This window comes from Bombus pascuorum, chromosome 9 (genome assembly GCF_905332965.1).
Source record: "Bombus pascuorum chromosome 9, iyBomPasc1.1, whole genome shotgun sequence".
Classification (NCBI taxonomy): Eukaryota; Metazoa; Arthropoda; class Insecta; order Hymenoptera; family Apidae; genus Bombus; species Bombus pascuorum.
This window is the reverse complement of record NC_083496.1, coordinates 7815963-7841721: the sequence shown is the minus strand read 5'-3', so window position 1 is coordinate 7841721 and position 25759 is coordinate 7815963. Positions and strand designations below refer to the sequence as shown.

Here is a 25759-nt window from a genome sequence, read left to right as displayed (position 1 = left end):
TTTATGATGGCATCGAGGATTTAAGGGAAGTTGTGGACGATGATTACGCCGCGTTGGTTCATCCGAAATATCGATTTTAAGAAACTTATTGCTGGATACTTCTGTTATATCGCGATTGTATTCTATAAATATTTCATTATATATTTTTTCACGCGAGTCGTGTTATATATTTATTTCGATATGTGAGATACGTAGAAAAATACGATAAGTACATTTTTGTTAATTTTCTGACTCTTATGTCATATGATGATTAGAAGGAAGCGTTTTGTATCGTAAATAACATTGCTAAAATACCTAAGTAAGATTTCAATCAAGTAATGATTTCAATCACGAAAAAGATTCGTCAACAGTAGGAGGAATTTCACGTTAAGAAGGTTCAGAATGAAAAATAAGTCTACATTTTAAAAATATTATTTACTGTTGGCAGAATAGATGGTGCCTGGTTATTAGCATTTTCGAAACTTTGTTAATCAAAATGTATTGTACGAACCAGCCACCATGGTTAATCAGTTAAGCGGTTAACATACCAAACAGGTTAATGAACTAAATAGGTCAGCCGGTCAAATTGATTAATCAACTGAATTGGTTACCTAATTAAGCACATTGATTAAAGCCGGGCAAATAATCATGGCCATATTTTATCTTGTATCATTACATGAGTTTATTATTATAATGATCGACAATATCTATAAAAGCACGAATGTTGCTGTTATTAAATATTACTAACGGGTATTTCAATCTATAATGTGTCCTATATTTTTTGTGTTCACTTTAAATGTTTGACGTTCTGCTTTAAATATATATGAGATCAGGAAAAAGTAATCCATTATATCCTGATTTTGACGGAGTGTACCTCCTACAAATTTATTTTCGGTTTTTAAATAATTCAGGGGTGGTCACGGTGGTTAACACTGTTTACCGTATGTCCGTCAATTATTCGTTATTAAATTATTTGTACATTCAATTATTGATTATTAGTAGAAATTAAATTTGGTTTATAGGGAACGCAATGATCGAAAGTGATCGAACGATTGCAATTTGACATATATGTGGATATGATTACGAGGATTGAAAAGCATAAAAATGTTGATTACAGAATACGAAGAAACTGTGTTGTAACAATTTTAATTTAAATATTTTAATTTCATTTTTACAAATAGTAATTACTTTTATATTGTATATAATAGTATTAACGTTCATCGTAAATTTTGACACATAAATTAGTAGTATAAAGTTATTAAAATAAAATTATTAAAATACAGAACAAGTAACACTGTTATAAGATACTAGCGAATACCAATTAATTTGCACAATTAGCCGATTAAATTGATTAAGTGTGTTCTATAAATCTGTCTAAGGTGTATTTCATAAATTTGCATACGCCTTCATGCACGTTTTTATATTAAATATTTTCCCGTACCTTGAACGCGTTCGTGATAACATAAAGCTGGGAGCCGTTAAGAGCTTCCACGTTGTCCTTAATGCAAACGATAAAAGTGTACCAGGTGATCCTGTAAGCTTTTATGTAGCGGCTCCAATGTGTGATATAAAGTTAATAAATTACTCTGCAAAAAGTTACTTCCTGAAATGTAAACCTCGAACGAAGGAAGAAAACTCAGACATATAGCAATAATTAATTGAATAAATAAAAATATTTTATTACCATATAATAAAAATATGGAATATATTTAAATTGATGACTTTGATGTTTGCAATATTTCGCGATACTTTTATTTCATAAAATATTCTATGTTTAAAAGATTACTCAAAACTCTTTTAGAGGATGGGAAAGTGCTGGGTGTTTCAAACTTGAAATTTCATGAAGAATTTTACAGAAGGTGTTACACGTACAATGAATAATAAAAAATATCAGAACGGATGAACTTCTGCTAAAATGTTACAGACATATTTCATTTTACATATTTTGTCTGAAATAATAAATGTAACATAAGCATAGACTGATCTTTATATCATATATGTGTGTATAATTCCGTCACGTTTGTGTGTTATAAAAGACGACAGAATAAATGCACATAGTATATAGTTCACAATAATGTAACTTCTCTTGTAAACATTCTTTCTCTACAAACGAGTTTCAAAAGATTGACATACTCGTAACAATTTTCTATGATAAACGTTGAAATATCTTCATAAATCACTGTATATATTTTACAGAACTACCAAGCCAAATAAGCCAACATTCCTGTTGCACATATATTAACATAAAACGTTCTTCTCTTCAACTTGAATGCATGGAAAATGAACAAAAGGATGCCACGCAGAATACAAAATGTCTCATATTTTAAAGCAAACTCCTCCATTTTATCCGACATAGTACAACATTCGTTAGCGTCGATAGAAGCTCAAAGCTTGATGAAAATGAAAATGTGCAAGGGTAGAAATGGAATCTAAAAAAAAAGGGGGGGAAGAAAAATTCGTTGTCAGCATGTTGGAACCGCGTGTCGCGAAACAATGCGTCGGCGTAATTCTTAAAAATCGTCGAACATTTTCAACGAGCACGGAATACGGAACGAGGGTTGAGCGGAGGAGAAGCACGTCTCGATGGTGACTAGATATTCCGCATGTTCTCGTCGGTGCTTGCTTCTCATTCATCGCCGGGGTCCTATGAAAAATCTCCGTGCGACGATATCCGGAACGACAATGTATCCGGCGACTGTGGGATGCGCCACTAGGGTGTAAAATATTATGAAAATACGTAATGGCTGATAATGGTTAAGCCACGGATATGAGCCTGGAGCCCGGTCGGTATTGCCCCTCAGGAAACGGACTTTTATGGGGTTTTTACAACGCTGTGTTACTCGACGGATGCTACGGGGCCGTGCATAACCTCTCGCCTGGCTACAGCTTCGCTGCAAAGCGCAAAAAAGAGTAATGAAAAAGCCGACGCTGCCGTTTGAATGCTGTGTTATGGACTGTATCTAAAATGGGTCTCTTGCGAGTCTGCCATTCAAGCCACCGTATTGAAGTATGCAAATAGGCGTGCCCCGTCCACAGCCGGAACATACGAGTCTTTGCATATCTATGCGTGCTTACTTTCGTTTTCGCGCCTTTACCGAATCAATCGTCCTTCTTCACCGTCGACCAGCCAATATCTTTCTTTCTCTTGCAAATACATTGTCGACATCGATCAGAAAAATTGGCACTTTTATAGGAGATTGTACAGTCTCGTTTATAAATATCAGAACACCTGCTGCATTCGAACGAAATGTGATAATTAAGGACTGTGCTTCACCGATGTTCCCGCAATTGTATTGATAATGTGAAAATCGTCTTCGTTGATAGACAATAGCCTCATTTTCTTTCTCGTGTCTATGTTGAAGTGATTGCCACTTCTAAGAAAACTCTACATCTGGTCTTCGGTTTTCTCAACCGCTGAGGCCATCGATAGCGCATAGACAAAAGAATGCGTCGATGACAGACCATAAGCGGTACATGTGCGACGTTGGCTTCAGGGTTCTTTTAGTCTCGTGCGGATCTGCACCAACTTACATTGTATTCCACACTTTGTACTTTAATATTCATAATATATATATACTTACAATACCTTACAATTTACCCACGCGTTTCTTTGATTCCACATACATCAAATGACGTTAACAGTCTATGTAAATGTCTTGTAGCTTCTATGATTTCAAACTACACCAATATAATAACAGTCGCGTTTCGTTACAGTGTTAATGAAACTTTAAAACGTCTTATATAATATGTATAATGGACAGATGAAGGTTGACGATGGTAAATGTCCAAGTACTTTGGCGAGTCATTGTATAGGTAGTAATGAAATAAATTATAGGAAGTGCCAAGTAACGCAATGATCTTCAAAAAAACGGCGTTTAAAATTCAGTATCGTCATTAAAAGGATATAAAAAAATTTTAACGTTTCACTCTCTATCTCTGGAATCAGCTGTCAAGGTTGAATGTTTGCGACTTTTATCATTGTAGCTGTATGATTGATGTAAAACGGAGCTCTCCATTTTATATCTATAATCTGAAAGGCATTCCGTTTCAAGCGTGTCAACTTGTTACATTTGATACAGAAACGCTATAACAGTATGAGAAAACGCTATCTGATCTATAAATTATGGAGAGCCAGACTTAGTAAATTTATTGATTTGGTTTCTGGTTAAATGTCTCATTGTTGTCACATGTTCCAGGAAAAGAAACACGCGTCAATAAAATTCTTAAATTCAATACCGTTATGAATATACCCATGTAGCTGCACTGTCGTTGAATAAAAAGAGAAAGGAAATTGAGAAAGGAATATTGTATTCTTATGAGATTTCAGGGAATAATTTGGTAATTATTTTAGGTCGTTAAGTAAGGCTATTTTATAGAATTAATTAATATTTTATGTTGCTTGTATATGAATATTGCAGAAGAAAAGCACAAATCACATTTTGAAACTCAGTACATTGTCGATCAATTTCATGTTACCAAAATTTTGCTTGCATTTGACTTTATTTTCATTTTCGCTTTATAACCCTAACATGCTTTTTATTTTTTATTATATCGAGAGTTACTCAGATATCGCTTAACTTTCAGTTCGTAAAACAAACTACAAGAAAACGTGTAATTTTTAAGATTAAGGATTATATTGAAATACCATAATTTCTCCTATAAATATTCCAACAAAAAAGAGTCAAATATGCCTACATGATGAGATTGCGGATTCTTATGCGTTTATGCGAAATTTTAGAATGCAAAAATACATAGAATGCAACAAAATATTAAGTGGCCAAAGTATAGTATTCCTTATAACATATTTCTAATCTTATTGGTAAAAATATAAATTTCGGTAAATATCCGCAATCAATACGTTATTAAAGCTGTTCCACAATTTCTTACATCTCTCAACTATAAACTTTATGGCGCGTTCTAATTCGCGTCTTCCGTTTCCTTACTCAAAAATGGATTCTCCCTGCTTGTATTTCCTCTATCGGCTTTACCAAAGAGCCGCGATCACCTACATAGCTATGTATATAGCTGTTTGTATATCTTGGCAAAGTAAAGAGGTCGGAGAAGGCCGCTTCGTAGCCGCTTCGGGGCCGTCGATATCGATAAAAGTGTCGCTGCCTTTTCCACCCTCTTCCTCGTTTCTCGATCCTCGCTACCTCCATGCTCTTCTAGAACTTGCAACAGTCTGCTTGGCACCCCAAACCCCTGTCAGATCCCCGAAATCTAAATGATTCGGTTATTTCTGGAAGGTTGCTGGAGGCGTTTCTCTTCCAGCGGCCTCGCTGCAAAGTGATTTCCCTCGTACTGGTAATCCTGAATTCGATCGATCGGTTTGGTTGGTCGCGTGAACCAACAACACGGTGACGCGAGGCTGGGTCATGGAAAAATTTTAATATATCTGTACGGGATAAGCAAACAACGGTAAAAATTGAACGGGGAAAAGATTGAGGACTGGATTAATGTTCAGATGTTCCATGAAATTCATTGTTGTGCTGTATATATATTTATCTTCATATCTTTAAAAAGATGAAACGGTAGGGTTGTAAGATAATTTTACTTATTAATCAAATTATAAGTATAGTTACTTACGAAACTATAGCGGAGTGCTCTTGTTCTATTTTCACTAGATCTCTAAATAACTCCGCACATACCTAGAGAAAACACAGTTTAAATAATACATAGAGAAGTTTAAACAGTACACTATACGCGTGAATGCACATCAGAGTTTAATTAATGCACTAGATAATCACACGTCTGGCTTTAAATACACTACACAGTTATATATCAGAGCACAAACAGAATCACAGTATATAGAGCAGATAGAGAAATAGGATTTAGAAACACATATGTAGAGTAGCATAACACGTATTAATAAACAACTACTGTCAATAATCCTGCAATTCTACACGGTTCAAAGTCTGTCAATACTTTTGACGATCCTCTGAGTAAATTAATCCGTACACCACTTGCAACTTTTACGAAACTCGAACGACCTATTTATCTTCAATTCTTGAATACATTGTTTTAAGTGCGTTAAATTATAAATAAATTTCGTTTGAAAATAAGTCGGTTATTGTAATAAGATATGCGTTCATTATTAATAATAAAGAAACATCCAGAGATGTAACATCGACTTTCTAAAGAACTTTTGCTGTGTGTTAAAGTTTAAATGACAGAAGTTATGAGAAGAGATATACTTCTTAAAAATTGGAATTATCGTATGTAAGAGCATCTAAGGTATTTACATATAGCTACATATTAGGAAATTATTTTTTTACGTATGAATATAAATATTTTTGAGCCTCCATATTTTCTAATAACACAAAAATACTTTTTTTACAAATATATTGTATGACAAAAAAGTGCAGCACAAATTAATGTATAAATATTAATTAAACTTTTAATGTTGAACGCCTATATTTCAAGACATGGATCATATTTAATTATTGTTCTTTTAGTATAGCAATTTAATTAATTTTCCATTGACCGTCTCATTTTGTAGAATTGATAAGAAAAAGAAACGCTGAAATATCTTTTCTTCTTGTCCGACCGAGAATTCATTTTCTTTATTGAGCCATATCCGCGACGTAAAGTCTTAATTTCGCTCGGTAGTGGTTTTGGCAGAAAGTAGTGCGATATCTTACGGGCACGCGGAACGGGCCAGGTATCCAGGAATAGGAGCAGAATAAATAAAGAGAAACAAGAAGAATACCATGAACGTGCAGAAAGCGTATAGGTGGTCAGTTTCTGGTGTCTGGTACCAACGTGAATGCCAACATAGGCCTGAATAAGAGGGTGGATTTCAGAGGCTTTAATATGAATAGGTATACCACTCTATATGTACTCTATTTCACCTACTGCAGCTATCGCGTATGATATAGGTAGACGGTAGGTTGTGGTCTTGCGAGAAAGAAAAGGAGAGTCGATAAGGAGAGAGGAAGAGAGGAACGAACATACGTATATATTTTTCAGGGAAGAGGGCCAGCCAAACGCCTAGAATTGCCTCGCCTCTTCCGTGTTGGTGTCCACTACGATTCATTACCTCTCTATTCATCGACATTACCGACGGTACGTTCTGTTGGGTCCTCGAAAATCACCCTCCGCACCATTTCTCTCCTACCATCCCTTCGCCACTCTTCAACGTCCTTTGACACTTGGCCCTGCATCAGCTATCTCGAACGTCACTAGAACGATGGCCTTGTTCTACCTTTATTCCTAATGCTGATCAATCAGTGAACAAATAAAATAAATGTCGGTGTGGTTTCGACAAATGACAACGAGATCCGGCTAAAACTTTATTGTCAATTTTGATCGTTTTTTTGTGTGTGTGTGTGTTTTAGTATGGTATTTCAGCGAATTACCAGATTCACTTTTATTGTATTTATTTTAGTAGGTATTAACCATCCCAAAATATTTTCTTTTAGTCAATCCTTCATTTTAAACTATCATTTTCATTATTTATTTTTTAATAATATTCGTTTTTTAAAAGATGAAAGTTACGGTATACACTGTACCGAATCGTGATAACTATTGTTTCAATTTTTGTAAACATATGTCGTAATATTGAGTAAGTTTTATCTAAGTATACATATTTGTAGGTATACTGGAATTAAAGAGATTTTATTGATCATCTATTTTATAAATTTGCTATCAGATACATTAAAGCGAAACTGATAAGATCAAAGTGAACTTTACAAGATTAGATAAATTTCACTTATCTATTTGTATATTAAAATAGCAAGTGGAATTACAAAGATCAACACGAGTCGATATTTTTTAACTGCAGGTTCCTCCGTGATTGCAATTTGCTTCCAACAATGCACAGTATCTAGTAGCACATTGCAGTGTGCCAGTGATATAAATATATTTCCACGTGTTACGCGATACGTTTTCCCGTTTTTCATGTTTTCATATTTCGAACGCGAACTGTAATACACGGAATACGCGTGTCTGCATACATACGTATTGAATTATATTCACGTATTATTTTGTTTTCCCGTTGCTGCTAATAGGCGCGGCTGCTGAAAGCCTCTTAATTTATTATGAGCGTCGTGTGTTGAAGCGGTGCGTACATTATGTACGATTTTTGGCAATTGAACATCACATATGAAACACAGCTACTAAAAGCAACCATTACGTTTTCGCAGTTTCAGCCGCTTTTAACGAGAGTATAATTTAACGTATCGACACGCTTGCAAATGGCCTTTGAATTTTTAGTATTCGCAATATCAATATTATACATTGTAAGATAAATTTTTCGTTTCGTGTGATCGCGTTTCATTGTAATCAGTGAAATTATTTCGCTTATCTGATAGGAATTCCAACTTCTCCACTTACTTACGCGATATTCAGGTCTTATAAAGTAGAATAAGTAAGGAAATGTAGAAGCACATATTAAAAAAAGAAAAAACTGAGATTAAAAAGAAATTGGATTTGAGGACAATCTGAATCATTGATTAACACAAAAATGAAAACGCTGTGAAAAACACGCTACAAATTTAAAATGAAAAATGGAAGATTGTAAAAATTTATTTCTCTTTATGGACGAAAATTTTTCAAATTATACTCCATACATTTTAATTTCTAAAGTTATATCAAGTTGTGATATATCTAAAGAAATTAAAAATATATGTATGTACACCATACAAGAATTTCCTAATAGAACGTTCAGTTTCAAAAATGATAATCTAATCAAAGATTAATATTTAGCATTGTAAATGCCAGTGTAAATGCCGTTATGTTCAGTTCTTCAGCAGTTATGCAAAGCGTGTTTCATGCTCCTCGGCGTAGCATAATGAGATACCTTTTGAAAAACGTTCCTGTACGCGAAAGAATGTCATGTATTAGCTAGGTATGCGATGTAATGGTCACATTATACGGTATATTGTGTTTCTTCAAGTTTATGCCCACTAGAGATAATCGAAACGCCAAGCTTGTGTATACACGTAAGAAAATGACGCCCTTAACCAGCAAGTAGAATAATAGATTATCGCAAACAACGCTGTTTATGTTCTTCGCCAGCATTCTCCTGTTCACCATGCGCAACCTTCTGCAACAGCATAATGAACAAATATTAAAAACTATAAATTCATTCATTATCTCTCTCATTCTCCTCCTTCTACAGCCAGCACTGTTTGCCGTTCGCTATTTTTAATGAAATTCACACCGCCTTGGCTCTTGACTTCGGCTCGTTTTTTCCTTACCTCCATAAAAGTCTTTTATGTAAACAGGTAATGAAAGAGTTCAATTTGAAAATTGATTTGGCTTATTCAGTACCTTGGTAGAATCATGGCTACGTATACGTTCAAATGTTTTACGATCCCGACATGATTCGACTTCCATAAATCAGAAATTCCTAAATCGTTATGTACAGTAGAAAAGTTACTTTTGTGCAAAAATATTCCTGTTATCGTCGTGAGTGCTCGTTTTAAGATACAATTCGGAGTGTATAATTAAGTCTAATTAAGTTAGTCGCTATAATTTATATATTCTGCGTGAAGTTTCTCGCGTATTCGTAATTCATTTAAATGTTATTATTAACTCTAAAGGGATATCCACAAAGCAAATCACGTTTATGTCTATCATAGGTGAAATTTCATCTCAGCATAATTTTATATTTTCTACATTTAGGAATTCACTATTCAATTTTAGACGAAAAATAGAAAAATTATTGTTTGGTCCGGTTAGAAGCCACAACACGATGGTATTACACATAAAATTGGCTGAACCTTCACGCATGATAGCCGTTTAGTATTAAATATTTTTCAATAGTAATTGACATTTTAAGAATCTACTGTAAATCGTGTCGTATTCAAATCCCTAGAATTAAAAGTCAGAAGAAACGAAGACACGAGTCGCGGTACTGTAGTTGATGGTCGATTACCGTCGAGAGGAAAGCCATTTCTAGCGTTAAATATTCATAACGATCAGTGGAAAGTTTTCGAGTTTCGGAAAGAAAGGCGCGCCGTGAATTTTCCCGAGAAAATCCGTCGGCGGAGTGTGCGGAGAAAATAATAGCGCGGTTGCCCTCTCCCGTTTTAAACGATCGAATACGTCCGCGCCACGCGACGAGATTTATGCGTCGATTATTTATCGCGTCCCTTTCGTCGTGGAAAATAGAAAATATGCTTAAAAGGGAGAACAGGCCTCTCTTGCGCACGCGTCCCACGACAACAAGCTTGCGATACGTATATTTAAAATCTCATTTATATTGTCCTTGCTATCTATCGGTACATAAATTTACCTATTGAAAGTTTTCCCTACCTGTTATAGAAATATCGCGAATTTTTCTAGAAAATGCGCACGGGTAAAAGTGTATATAGGTAAATATGACAATTTTATATCCGTACTTAAGGATTAAGTTCAAATCGTATTTGATATTGATGTTACTGTAAAACTAACGAATTTTTTAATTTATAGAACCCTGCTGCCAACCCTTCAAAAATGTGTGTTAAAAATATACATTCTCCTGGCTTATATATGCTCATTATTAATGTGCGAAAATATGCGTTGCAGCTAAATCTTCTTTCCTCACAATTTTATAAAATTGCGTCACGTCCAAATATGTCTATCACTTTATAATATATTTGTGGTTCCTTGACTTTCGATCACGTATTCGCTAATTGATAGTACCTTCTGCTTTGCTTCGACGTCTTATGAACATTCCAGTTCACTTTTGAAACCGTTTCGGATCTGCCCTGAAGAGGTGGAAGAAGTGAAACGTCTGAACAGAGCGAAACGTACTGCGAAGAACGATCGGAACCGATAGAACTACAAATATATCATCTAATAAATATGGTGAAAATTTGAAATCTGAGTTATTTCATCCCAAAGTCCTGTATTTCTTATCAGTCGGAATGGAACAATAGACTGCACCTGTGCTGGATTAGCAATATAGTAAATCCATTAAGGAGAGCCAAGAAAATTGGCTTTCGACGGTGTACGGAGCGTGTCGTTAAGACTCAGTGAGACGTAAATTTTGATGCTGAATTTTTCTTCGAATCGATAGCTTCGGCAAAGGCACTAACCGGTCCGCGAATAAACGGTTCTCCTGCAATCCGCAGAATTTATTGACGCAAACGCGGTTCGGTAGATGCCATTTTCCTTCGATAAGTAATGCAACGATGTTATAAAGGACACTCATAACTTATTCCGACAAGTCCACTCGTAAAGGCGGAGAGACGCGGCCCGGCGGAAAAGGGAAATACAAGACGTGGAAATAAATAAAGGAAGCCGATCTAACGTGCTTACGGAGTAAGGTAACCGGTTTGAGATGGTTTAAAGCTGGGTCGCCCAGGGTCTGGGTTCAGGTGGTGTTGCAACCAATATCGTAAATCCAGATCGACTTTGAGAGAGAAAGAGAGAGAGAGGAGCTTTCTCACGCCCCCCCTCCCTTTACAACCGTCACGCCGCCTTCTTTTGCATCTGTGCAATATCTTCATAAAGTCGTCGATAGGATTATGAAGCAGCGGATTCTACATGAATTCTACGAATGGCCGCGTAAAGATGCTGTTGCATTCGATTCCGAACATCGCGCAAATTCGGTACGACGAATAGTAACTCGCTCGTAGAATACTTTCCATATCTTTTACATATACTTTTGCATTGTTTCTTGTAAGTTCCATTCGTTCCTTCATGGTTATATAAGAGCTTTGAATAGACGCAGTGGGATCAGTGGAGAAGTAACATTTTATATTGGTTGAAATTGGAACGTATTCTTTTATCATCACAGTGACTCATGAAAGTACTTGAACACTTTACCACCAAATGCTTTTATAGATATATCATGTGTATTCTGCGATGTAAATACAAATTCAAATCATGTAACGGTGGATATTTTCTCAAAAACGTTTGAAGAAATCGAAGATACTGCAGTATCCTTCTGTTCTTCTGGAAAAAGGCAAACGTGGAAAAGCGGAGTTTTCGTTGCGAACCCGTCAATTTAGAAGTCAAGCTGTACCGAATAGAAGTAACGTGGAAACAATTTCACAAATCACAGAAACAGGAACTAATGCGTCATTCGTTATTGCACGATGACTATTATTGATAGCGATCACGCAGCTTTGTTACGTTATTTTGATTAGCTGTTTCACTCGCTGCTCATTTATAGCACTTTGTTAAGAAAGTAAGTCGGAGATCAGCCGACATGGGCTTGGAATGTGACTTTGGTGTACTTTAATTTACTTTGAAATGTTTAAACTATTGCATTATCAAGCATGTTTAAAACAAATATAAATTTTTGCATTGATAGCGACAAGTCCTTTAAGTTCGTTCGATCTTCAACATTTTTTCGTTGTACACTTTGTCGCTCTTTAAACTTGTCGAAATAGATCTTCGGCGATTCTAATGAATTTTAACGGAATTACATTCGCCGGATCACTTATTGTCGTGTATTCTATAAACAATCTCATGTATAATATCTGATATATTTGATACGTATATAAGATTAAGTGATAGCGACGATTTTGATAATCTACTTTGAAATCACTTTATGTTGTCATTTCAAACGTAATATTTGCAATAATACACAAGGTCGATCAATTTACTATTCCAGTTCTTATAGCTATCGACAAAATACTTTGTTTCTTCGAGCAAAGCTTTTATAAAACTAGCAAATAAGAACGAAAGAAATATATGTATATTCAATCCATTCCAAGACACAAATTGATACATAAATGTTGCGAGTTTAATCATTTCTAGTATTAATATAGTACCAGATATATCATAATAAATACATTATACTATAAACGCTATCCGTTTCTGAATGCTTCCAAAATATATTTTTTACTGTACTAAACAGTCCATTGACATGTCATTTAAACTTTTTTCCGATTACTAATTACAATCGCTAAAAAAAAATATAAAAAAAAAATGTAAAAAATCTTGTTAGTATCTTGTCTACTCATTTAGTAACAGAAATTTCTCATTCCCTTGTACAACGTGAACAACGACGATTTAACAAAAAAGAAAAAATGTAATATTTGGTATCGATTCGTCAAATTCAAACTACCAGAGAGTAACATTTAATATTTTATATCGCCCAATATTACTTCATACTCAATATTAACGAGAATTCCTTCAATTCTCGTATCCAGACGAAAACGTATATATTTTTCCACAGTATTGTGCGTATAACATTGAATATAATAATGCATACCCGTTGTTAAAAATCGTTTCCCACAAAAACTGCTATTTCTGATGCATGTTGCAATATGACAAAAGTAATGGATGTTTCATCGATAAAAAGTTTACATTTTCCCGTAACAGATTTTCCAGCCAGCTAAAAAGTCTAGACACGGAAATTTCAAAGCTGGCGAACACAGAGGAACGGCGACGGTGGTTTTCTGAGCGCACGGAAGCGGCACGTACACCAACGAATCGTAGGCGCACTAGTGTAGGCCAGAGCAATTCCTGATATCGTGGCTGTCGATCAATCGATGCGTGGGTTTCAATAATCCAGCGGATTGTTATCGGTCCCACACATAAAACTCGGCCGGAATATCACACGACATTCTGATGATAACCGATCGAATTTTAATCGGGGACCTCGTCGAATTGGATAGCTGACGTGTGATCCTCTCGAAAATCCACGTAAAACGCGATATGCCAGAAATCAATCCCCGATGTGTCATCGTCGACTTTGGCCTTGCGCGTAGTATTATATAACGCTATACTATTCTCTATGTGTCGAATCAAAAACTTTCAAACAGTACATTGTGCCAGGCTTTTGTTTCGTCTGTTTCTCTATTTCCATGATATTTTTCTTTATTTTTCAACATCGTAAAATATCATAGATTCCATGATTCCTCGTAATGACAAGCTCTGCCGTAGCTTCTTATTAATTATATAACAAATAGGAATTTGTTATATAAAACGACACTGATACCGATTATATGAATGAAATTGATAAAAGAAGCAAAATTAATCTGCCATCTTATATAATGTAAATATGGAAACGCGTTCACGCGCAGTATAATACTTTTTACGAATTGTTTTCGATAATCTTGCGCAACAACGATATAATTGACGCAACGTTAAACGTTAATTAAAGAAAAGAAAAAAAAAATCAATCTCTTGGTAAAGTATTCGGACTGTTCGATTCCACTTCAGTGTAAAGAAAAACTTATCTGAGTAACAAACGTAATTGATACAATCAGACAACATAAATGCATTAGTATCTACTTAATATGGATGGGAAAGTTATTCTAACTTATCAAAAAAATTAGAATAATTATATATATAATAATTATTATAATAAAAATAATTTTTATATAAAATAAATAAGCGAGTCGATTGATTAACTGGAAATGCTGCGTAGAAAAATGTGATGCGACGAAACGCGGGCGCCGAAACTTTAGAGATTCGGTTATTTACGAAGTTCATCGCGTTAGGCGACCGAAACCTGGGGGCAATCCAATGGCGAGTAATTAAAACTCGTGTTACTCGTCTGGTCGGCTAGAAGTGGCTTGGTCGTTGAAAGCGTTTCTAAACTGGCCGGTTTCGAGTTTGCGCCGCTGCGACTCTCGAACCGGGAGGAAAATTGTTTTCGGTCAAACGAAGCATTTATAAGCCGTAAAAAGCCCGCTGTCGCATTCGGAACGGACGATCTATTAAATTTTTATGAGCTTTTTGTCGGAAAGCCCGCGGTGCGTCTGACCTGCACGTTGAAAGCTGTCGTTCACCTCCCCTTTTAAGTTTCCATGGGCGAATTGCGTTGAAAAAATATGCATTAGAAATCGAATGAAATTCTATCTTTTGTTTCGTCCGTCGACGTTCTCAAACTTTCCGTTTCATTTGATCTCGCGAATTAAAAATGGTAAATTAATAGGAAAATTTCGTGCGTTTGTTAATCCCTTCAGTAGTACAACCAGACGCGTACTCAGACATTCAGCTTCAAGTTCAAGTCATTTGAACTCACCGGATATTTAGAAGTGCGCTTCGAATCAGGCAATTTGAATAACTAATTCGAGAAAACGAATTTTGTTGAATGTAAATGTAAAATTTTCCCCTAAACAATTGTGTAATCAAATTATAACTTTCAAGTTCGTAAGTTTAAATGTACGTAGAAGAATTCAACGTTTTAGAATGGTCTTACAGTTGCAAGACGCAGTATACTAAATATCCAACGTTCAAATACGACTCAAAATCCGTTGAATTGCGAATATACTAGGTAACAAAGACGTTGAAACAGAAAAAGATGAAAAATTGAGAGAACAGAGAAGCAGACAGAGATGGAAATAAGAGACGAGAATGGCGGAATAAAGAGAAGAACGCGCGTTCAACTCGGTTCGTAATGAACTTGTGAATATTTAGTGGAGTAATTGCCCTCGCTAAGCCTCTGGTACGACTACGGCTACAAGAGGTGTCCACAAAATTCGGAAGCAAAACCAATATCAGTGCAGCACCTGTGCTCGGCCTTCGTTACATCATACGAGTACGTGTACTAGTTGGCCTTGGTCGTGTTGATAATTTGATTTCCTCAGGGATACCGGAGAATGACCGGCGACTACATCACAGCCTTATCTCTCTCTCCTCCTATTCTGCTCAATGACTAGAAAGATTTTGGTTGTTATCTCTTTCTACGAAAGAATTTCTTCAAATGGTTTTCGAAAAACTTTTCCCATGGTTTTAGTTTAAATCCTAACGCCGGGTTTTACGCTCAAGGAACTTCAGACGATGAAGACGATTCAAGAGACGGTTTTCTTGAATCGCTTCTCGATAGAATTGACGAATTCCTTTTGACGAGTAGAACGTAGAGTAGCAAATTTGAGCTTTATGACATATCGAACTCTACTCGAAGAAAACTGTGGTTGCAGTTCGTCAAGTTTTTCGTTCAAATTTTTAATAAAATCTAATTTTATATTTTCTCTTCAGAAAATTAATCGCGTTAATCGTCTTTGTTATAGAACACTTTCAGAGATACACTTTCAATGGGGAAATTAGTGCTGCAGACAAAGAGACCATCTAAGAGAGCGATTAAAAAACGATAATCCAGTCGAATGAGAATTACCAGCCGTGTAATAAATGTACAAGTCTAAGGAGACATGCAACAAAGCTCCAATCTCTACGGGCAAGCCAAGCCTGAGCTTGCCTCCCTCGTGTCTCGTGCAAACGGAGGCCCTCGCGTTCTTTGCACGCCATCTGAGCGTTTTATAATCGGTATTCTTTCCTTTCTCCCTTGTTCCCTTTTCTTTTTTCCGCCTTGCCTCTTTGCCGAGTTCCTTGTACGCTCCCTACGTTGGAAAAATGTCTGGCTATTAATTTGATCTCACCTCCTGCCGCGAGTAGCAGCTTGACAGAACGTACCACCTAGCAAGACAGACAGCATAAATTAACCACCCGATCGTGCCTTTCGAATTTCCTTTGTTATATACCACAGACAAAGCGAGACAGAAGAAAACAGAGAACGAAAGGTAAAAAAGAACGAAACGAGAACTTCCAAGGATTTAAACGAAACAACTAGGCGCAACAACTTCGAGCTGTGGCAACGGGTTTAAACGAACCTGACCCGGATCGTAAAACATTTTTCGTGTAGTTGAATGCAAATGTGAATGGAATAACGAGGAAGCTGTGTCACGCACTGAACATACATTATGCGAACAAACGGTATTGATGTATAATTGAAAAGTAAGCGTATTGCCGAAGCTTTCAGTTTTCGAAAGTGTTTGCTGCTCGTGGTTCTGATTATCAAGTTCGAGTTTTGCAATTATATAGAATAGAAATTGGTAGTTCTGTACATAGAACAATACTTTGCCGATTTTAATAACAACGATTTCGAGATATGTTGTCAGAGTCAAAATTTGGAATTTAATTTCACCGACGCGTGTAACCGTCGCTCAAGTATTAAAAATAAATATATGTAAAAATATTTCCAATACTACATTTTATATTTCTAAATTAAATGTATTTCTAAAATTATTTGTAAGCTTAGGACAAATTACGTATCTACGTTCATATTCAGCTCAAATCATGTTAATTAATTGATTGAGGTATTTTCTAGATAAACTTACAAGCTCTTATACCTACGTTATGATATATTCTATTCATCAAAGATTATAAGAAAAGGAAGCTTTACATTTCTCATTGACATAATATTCCAAACAATACACATGCAAAATTGTCGACTCGACCATCGCTTATGGAAATGAAACATCAAATTCTTTGATCATTCACCTGAGAACTTTCAAAGCCCTGGGAAATTTTCTCGAAGCAGTGGAAACTTTGCAGATGAAATATCAACGAGCGTTCAGACAGACGAGGCTAATGCGAACTAACCGAATTATTTGCTGGAATTTTTAAATACTCTCAAACTACAGTGAATACAATCGTTTAATTTTTCCTAAGACAAGATAAAAGCTCTACATTGTACCGAAAAAAACTGATAAATCCTACAAAGTATAATTTACTTTATTTCCGAGAAGAGAAACACCGATCATATATTCTAGTGCTAAAATTAAGAAATTTTGAAAAAGATTAATTTGACTTCTGAGAAACTAGGGTTGCGCCGCTTTCCAAACGATCAACGATAAATTAAAATTAGATATATTCGCTATCTTAATGCCTACTAGGGACATCGCGCGATTATTCCGGAACTTATAACTAGACTATCCAATCGGTTTTCAATTCGACACAGAATAGGTTCCATTAACATTTCTCGTGGCATGCTTTAAGGTCGGATTCATTTCGTCAAGTAATGGCGAAAAGCGGCGAAAGGAAGGCGGGAAATCGGCGAAAACGGTAAAGTAGTAGTGGGAAACTGTAGACGAGAGACGAGGCAGAGCCGGCGAGAAAAAGAGCGGTTTGAAGGTAAAGGAATGTGCACGATGCTGGTAACCGGTAGCTGACTCGTACCGATAAGAAGTCTCGATTCGTTCGGTCGCTTCGTTCCTTCGTTCGTTCTCTTTCTCCTTCCTTTCTGGTCGGTCGTTCTCCTTTTTACATCGAGAATACGACATTAACTGACGGACGAGAACGCCGAGAAGCTCGGTACCGTTCGCCGATGTACGCGAGGAACGCGACAAACTCCTGGCAGCTGTATTGAGCGCCAAACGAAATAGGGAATTTAAGTGTCGCTGCTCTGATGAGATCTCTCTTTCTCTAGTTTCGTCTCCTTTTCACCGTTGCCCACTTTCCAGAGTAACAGCCCTCTTCCACCTTCTTCCGACTTCGTTCCCTGATTCGCCATCCTTCTCCTGTTTTGCACACGATACACGGCCAATCCCTGGAGAATTCGAAAGTCCTCTTGTAAGCCCCCTTTTCATCTGTTCCTCATCGTCTTCCGGCTCTGATCGCGTCTTCATCTTCCTTCCGCCCGTCTCCTTCGCCCAGTTTCCATCGATCGCGCCGATAATGTTGAATCGAGAACCGTTCCTCCACTTGCTCGCGGAAACGGCCCGACTTATTCATGAAAGGACGAGCGAGTTCGATAGATGTCGGCGAAGAGATTGAATTGTAAAGTCTCGGTCCTCCGTGCGAATAAACGAGCAACAACCGACCCGATGCAGTTCAGCTGAGCCTTGGAAACGTTTCACCCCCGCCCATACGACTTGTTATGATTAATAGCTGCAACTGAGAGAGCTCCGCGACACTCTTGCCGCGAAACTGATTTATACGAACGTTCACGAGCGAGTTCATGTAAAAAAAAAAAAAAAAACTGGGCCAGTTGCTAGCGAATGTGTGCGGGGTGGAAAGAAACGTTCGAACAATTTGAAACGCTTCTTTGTTATTCTAAGTGAGTTATTTGTTTTCATTTGAAGTTCAAGGATTAAGAATAAAGGGTATGTACGGCGAAATGGGTTTATTAGAAAATCAAGTTTTAATACTCTAACGGGCTTAGACGATTTACTCGATTAATAAACATGTTTATGAGTGTGTATGTACGTACATTTCTTTTCTAACTAAGAATAGAAGTTTTATCAAAATACTGGACGAATATGGATAGGAATGAATGGGCGATAAATAAGGAGAACAAATATAATATAAAATCTATTTTTACATAATGAAGTATACACCGTATTATATGAATAATAAACAAATAAAAATATGCATGTCGGCAATAATAATTACAGTTTTTGAAACATCAAACGAACAATTTAATGACTGCAGAAGTTCTTTTTTTCATTTCTATAAATTCTTTGCAATAACAATAGCGTGATATTTATGAATTCATAGCATTGGAATATTTTTAGTATTTTTAAAGACATCCTGGCTTTGGTCTGCAAACGACATTAATTTTGTAGTCGCAAACTTGTTTTTCTTCATTGAAGTAAAGACCAGAAGGACATTCCATGGGCATTGGTGGGTCGGTCAGACAAACGAAGTAAGTGGTGCAGCTGCATGGGTGTCGAACCATCGTATGGTTCACCGTTATATTGGTATCACAGTCCAGTCTAACGGAATTATCAGAGCTTACATAGACGGCGAAGACCACAAGTGCAAGGATAATTGCGGCTAAAAAAAAAATCAAAAGACAAGTCTGATAAATCGTTCCTCTACGAGATTCAAACCTTTGAAGGAATTATTTCCAGAAAATTAATTTTACAATCGGTAGAGACACAAAGAACAGGAAGACTCCATTTATAAAACAAGACTATTTGAGTATTTGTTAAAGCGGTCACGTGTCTATTAATATTGATACGAATCGGAAGAATTTAATCGTTGCGTCATTAAGAATATGTAATAAGAAAACATACATAATATTTTAGAGTACTTTGTAATAATTCTGTACAGTTAGTATAACTAAGACAGCTCAGCTAAGGTAGTTATATAGTATAGAACTAACATCATAGTTGGTGTAACAAACGATTGCAATCTTAGGATAATTTAATAGACTGATTACAAATTCAATAACAATTGAAATAACCAAGTAGAATAATCAAGGGACTTTGTCTCCCTACTAATTCAGATAACAGAGATTCTACTTTACTTTTTACAATTCTATTTTTATTTTCTTCTGATTATTTCGAATTTATTTTTGCGTAACAATTCGAATTTCAATTTCTCTTTCTTGCTAACATATCATCCAACAAGGTATTCGTAGATATTCAGTGAAGTAATTAGCTTACCTTTCATTTTGCTTTTCGAAAAAGATAATACGTTATGTGTTCACACTCTGTATTGTCGTAGATACAACTTGCCTGACCAAATTTCAGATTCGCTTTATATACTCTATTGACCAATTAAATGTCGCTATCTATAAACGATATTCGGCTGTCTGCTTTGTTGGATTTCGTTATCAATCAAGCCATGATAAACGCTATTGAAGTATAAGTAAGTTACCACGTCCGGAGATCGAAGATAAACTGATAAATTTGCGATTAATCTCTTTTTTTTAAATACTTCCAAGAAGATTCGTTAGTTTCGAAATGTTAGTTTAGGAATTTTGTCCGTGAGAAAGTAACAGGACGAGATCAATTTTCGATAATTCACTTCATCAGGAAAACAACACGATTTAGTGAATTTAATTGTATCGATGATAACGTAATGTTTATATTCTTGCATTTTAACATTCATGCTCGTGTGAGGCGCGGTTAACTAACATTTAAACTAACATTTTTCTGTACCAATAAACGTATTTATCGAAACACTTGTTTTCCTTCACTTTCTACTCCTTGCATTTTACATCTTGTTGTATTAAAACCGGGAGATGTAACGTTAGGATAACAAAAAACAAATATATTGTTACATAGCGAAGAAAGAAAATCGGTGCATCTTCGATCAATTAGGTCGAAGGAAATTATACGTTAAGGGGTTAACCGGGTATTTAAAGAATTAATAAGCGGATTAATCACGTACTATACTCTGAAGAAATCTCTAAGAATAGGCATTCTTTTCGATACAGACGACTATTTGTGTAGAAACGAAGCAAAAATTTGGACGAGTGAAAACATTGAAAGAGAGATGTTACAAGAAATGCGTCTATATATACGAATTACAGGGGTGAGATGAGTGAGCGAGCAAGAGAGAGAGAGAGAAAGAACTTTGTCTGACATTCGGACAATGCCGGCGTGGTGCTGTCGCGTTCGGTTCCTGGTTATGGCGGGTGCACAATGCCTATTGTTGAGCAACCCACCATACAAATGTGTGTGCCAACGCTTCCACACAACGGACTGCTCCAGGTTCCTCATTTCGTCTCTCTGTTTCTCCTTAACGGCACACGCACGTAGCTTTTCCCTTATATTCTCTATGCACCACACCAGGTTTGCGTAACTCGTGGCTTTTGGCAAGGGCAATAAGATCCAACGAAACGCCGCGAAAAGAGACCGATATTGATTTCTTTTTTTTGAACGGCCCGAAGGAAAGTCGCTAGGAAATGAGCCTCACGGATGAAACGGCATGCTAGAATGCGTTGAATCTTGGATATAGCACAACGTGAACATGGATTCCATCTTCTTTGCGCGATCAAGAAAACCTTTTTGACACCTCAAAGAAAGATTTTAATGTATTTTCCGTTGACGAATACGCGAGCCGGATATTTCGTCGCCGCGACAGCTTCAATGTATTCCGTGTGTTTGGCTATACAGCGAAAATGAAACGTATAATTAACGAAGCAGAATAATAATTTTGTCCTGATTTTTCGATATACGTGTATAATGTACGATTATAGACGTCATAAAGGGTAAAAGTAACAATAGCAAATTACAATACCGCGATTGAAGTGGACTTGTAATCATAATGTGTATATTCATATAATAATAATATATGTGAAGGTAAAATAATATACATTTGCGAATAATTTTGTTTGAAACTTGCGGAATATTTTTGCCAATTAGTTATTACCGATATTTATTATAAATAAAAGATATATATCTCCTACATATTATTCGTTAACTAAGATGAATACAGATATATGAATTCTTTAAATAGATGGAGGCTATAATATATAATTATATATATGAATAAAATATATATCATACAAGGAACAAAACAAAGAAATATTTGAAGCAGAAAGGAAATATTAATTTTGATTCATCAATGAATTAATACACAAAGGGTATTCATATTCATCAATAAAATATATCATACAAGGAACAAAACAAAGAAATATTTGAAGCAGAAAGGAAATATTAATTTTGATTCATCAATGAATTAATACACAAAGGGTATTCATATTCATTTTATACTAACAAACAGACAAATAAATTTAATGAAATTTAATTAAATAAAAGGTATCGCCTAATTATATACAAGCTATTTCATAAATTATTTTTCTTCGTTTCTGTCTTTATACAGTAATACACATAATTCGTAATAGAAATATCGAGCCAAATTGTACAACTATAATTTATCTTTTATCAGCAACGATAATTTATAAAGCAAGATCAACTGTTTTGTTATTCTATTACTGGGTCGAATGAAATTTTTATCAATTATTTATTTCATCATTTAGGTCATCTTAAAAACAAATATCACGCATGTTGACCATGAATGATAGACTGCGCAATGTATTAAATAGACAGTTATTAGCAAACGCACGTGAAAAATGTGTAATTTGTCCATGTTCTGTCGAGATTTTATAAAACATAAACTTAAGATGCTGATCGAAATTCAATTTTTTATTCGGCTACCTTTCCATAGCGAAAGTTTTAACATAAATTAGTTCGTATAACGAGAAAATTTTATTTTTGTTTCTTTTCTAATTTAATTTCATTATGTAATTATCGAAAATTTAATAAATACACAAACATATACAGATGAATTATCGTTGATAAACCTTGTTCGATTTACGTGGAATTAATATATGTAAATTGCATCATGTATCATCAATCAGTAAATTTTGAAATCCTGACAAAATTTGAAGAGTAATAGAAGAAATGTATCAGGAAACTGAAGGTAACGATATTGATGATAATGGTATCGATAAGACGACACTTTATAAAAATATTTTCTTACATCACCTACTACAGATAAGATTGTTGATAATGTTCTTTGATATTTAATCCATTTTGTACGTCAATCTTGAAGTGCATGTACAACGCAAAGCTATCGTATTTCCGAAACAAAAACGTAGTCTTAAATTTCCTAGTGTTCCTGTTTTGAAAGTTACAAATTTATGCGGAAAAATAGCTACAGATACCAAATCATCTTTATACACATCTTTCAAAATTATTCGTTTCTTTGCTTCGTATTAAAGATTTTATTATTGTTTTCAGAATCTCAATAAACGTCATTCGAACAGACAGAACTGATATTTTTGCATGCAAGTGCATGTTATACTAGTGTAATTGTCATACAGAGTACGTTCTAAGCAAATTAAATTCTCGAATTATTATAAATTTCATAAATAAGTATGTAGACTGACGAAACATATTCGTTTATCTAATAAAATAACTATGAAGTGACTTTTATTTATTTCTTCGTGTCTTTACGCTGCTAATTTTAATATAAATAAGTGTTTTTCCTACAGAACATTGTAACGTAATATAGACAGAAGATTGTGATTGAGGACGTTCGTTCATTGACAAAGAGTATGAAAATTTACTATTAACATTTACGATATTAATTTCATTATTAATAACATTACGATACGAATTTTCTATTCCGATCATTTGGTGTTCTCAATGTAGAATATTCTGTTGAAAAATATTTCAGAACATTAGTAGCAAGTATAATATATTAATTATACATTTATACGTATATTATACATAATATTCATTTTTAATTATAATTACGTATAATAATTAGAATTAAAATAATCTTGCAAGAGAATAAATATTTCTACTGTAATATAAATCAATAAAATCAATCAACTTTGACCAATTTTCTGAGTTTAATAATCCAGCGATATAGTATATCACGAAGGATTTATCAACTGAGATTTAATCGAAATTATTTGCCAACGAGTAATACTATTACAGCAGAAGGAATCGACGATATGACGATCAAACGAATCCGACGGAAAAGAGAAAAGAAAAAGGGTAAAAAGGGAAGAAAGTGGCAACTTCCTTAAGTTTCTGCCCGATCTCTGTACCATTTGAAATTCGAATTTAATCACACTTTATTGTCCGAAAGCACGCGAGGAATTCTTGATCGCGGAAAATCGCGGCGTATCTGCGTCCCATCTTCGTAACGAGATGTACGAAGTAACGAGGAAAGAATTCGGTTCGTTACGGGGTGGGTTCGGGGAACCGAATCTGACCCCCAACCACTTTCAACCCCGTCTTCGTCTATCGTCGTGTCCATAATTTAAATTCAATCATTTGCAAATGTCGATCCATTTCGACTGTTACAGCAGATTGTTCGTACCGACACGTGGAACTTGGGTTCACCTCGAGAAATGAGACATTCCGACTAGAATGTGACTTGATCGCTGGAAATTCTTCCTGAGGATCTTAAGACAACGCGCGGCATTCTCAAATGGGAGAAAATCTGTAGAGAGAAGAAATATCTGGAAATTTACATACGATGGTTACGGAAAGTATTTGTACATCGCCATCTTCATTATAGCATTTATTAATTAATTAAGTGTAATTATAAGTATCTTTATATCGTGCAGTAGTACTTTTAGTGATTCGCAATTTTCAATTTATTTTTCTTCAGTTCATCGCTCGGCTTTTTCTGTTCCTATATTGCATTTAAAAATTACGCATAAAATTTACATTGGGCGGAAGATATAGTAATTTCTTATCCTATCTTCGATTTAAAAGAAAAAATATACGCCATCAACATGAAATTTTGAAAAATATTCAATAACTTCCTCAGTATTCCACTGAATAAATGAAACATCTGTTCTCTTCGTTATATGTTTCTTATCGAGGAATACTAACTTCTCCTACTTATTTACTTAAAAGCTCTTTAGCTTTCACGATACAAAATTAAACGGAGCGTACATATTTTCATATATTTCCCGCTCGAATTTTATCTTTACACGTTTTATTCTATTGTCTATAATTAACGCTTAAATGCAACAACCATTTAAGTAAGTATAGAAACACGTTAACAAGAATCTTCTCTTATCGAATGGAGATGAAAACTAGTTTAGTCAAAGAGTTTTGCATTTCATTCGTTCATTTCTTTGGACTTGTACACTTATTTGAAAATTTCTACAAAAAACAGATAATTGAAATACTTCTTTCGCAACTAGGATCAATCCACAGTTTCAAGACGGCAGAGGATATACGAAAATTTCATTAAAAACTAATATGTTTGTGTATACAAATAAAAACATTATAGTGTCCTTTCTACATAATTTCTACATAATTAATTACTAATCTTTTAAACGGGAGTGTACATGTACCATAGGCTTGTAGGCTCCCTTTTCAAAAGAACTTCTCAATTCCAAAAAAAGAAAAATATTGCCAGTCTGGCGAGCGATCTAGAGTGCAGCTCGGAGAGTGAATGATTTCAGATAAAACAAGAAAAACTAAACGCGCCTTGTCGTAATTTAACTCTGGTTCCTATGAACGAAGGGAAGCTGGCCACCGACACTGGTGGTTGGTGACACGAAAGAGGCAGCGAAAAGCTTCGACGAACATTTTGGGCGTAACGTTAACGTTCATATCTCGATTTTCCTGGTGCTCGCCGATTCGTATAGCAGAGGGAACGAGAGAAAAGCGTGGCAGGCATGCTCGCCATATTGGCATACACGCCGCCTGCGTTTTACGGCCGTATTCAGCGATTTTGCATATCGAGCACTCGGCCCTGTATGCGTGCAGGTATATGTGCGTGAATTGTCGTACATAGGGATGAGAAAGAGCGAATGAGATCACGGAGCGTGAGCATGATCACGAAGAAGATGAACGAAAGTATAGAGGAGCAAGAGGAGAAGGAATAGAAGAGGACAGAA

The 25759-nt window shown here is 35.4% G+C and overlaps 1 protein-coding gene and 1 long non-coding RNA gene across 2 annotated transcripts in view; one reads left to right on the top strand and one right to left on the bottom strand.

The window, feature by feature from the left end:
• LOC132910415 (uncharacterized) overlaps positions 1 to 24463 on the top strand; it is a 128584-nt gene extending 104121 nt beyond the window's left edge. Inside the window, exon 2 of the long non-coding RNA XR_009658768.1 lies at positions 24206 to 24463. This is a non-coding gene — a long non-coding RNA (uncharacterized LOC132910415). The remainder of the gene's footprint in view (positions 1 to 24205) is intronic.
• LOC132910488 (peritrophin-1-like) lies at positions 18935 to 20188 on the bottom strand. Its single transcript, XM_060966222.1, has 2 exons — positions 20040 to 20188; positions 18935 to 19425 (listed from the first exon to the last, which is right to left on the bottom strand). Exons 1-2 carry the CDS (start codon positions 20044 to 20046, stop codon positions 19169 to 19171), a joined length of 264 nt encoding a protein of 87 aa, XP_060822205.1. The 5' UTR covers positions 20047 to 20188; the 3' UTR covers positions 18935 to 19168.
• Positions 24464 to 25759: the final 1296 nt, after the last annotated feature.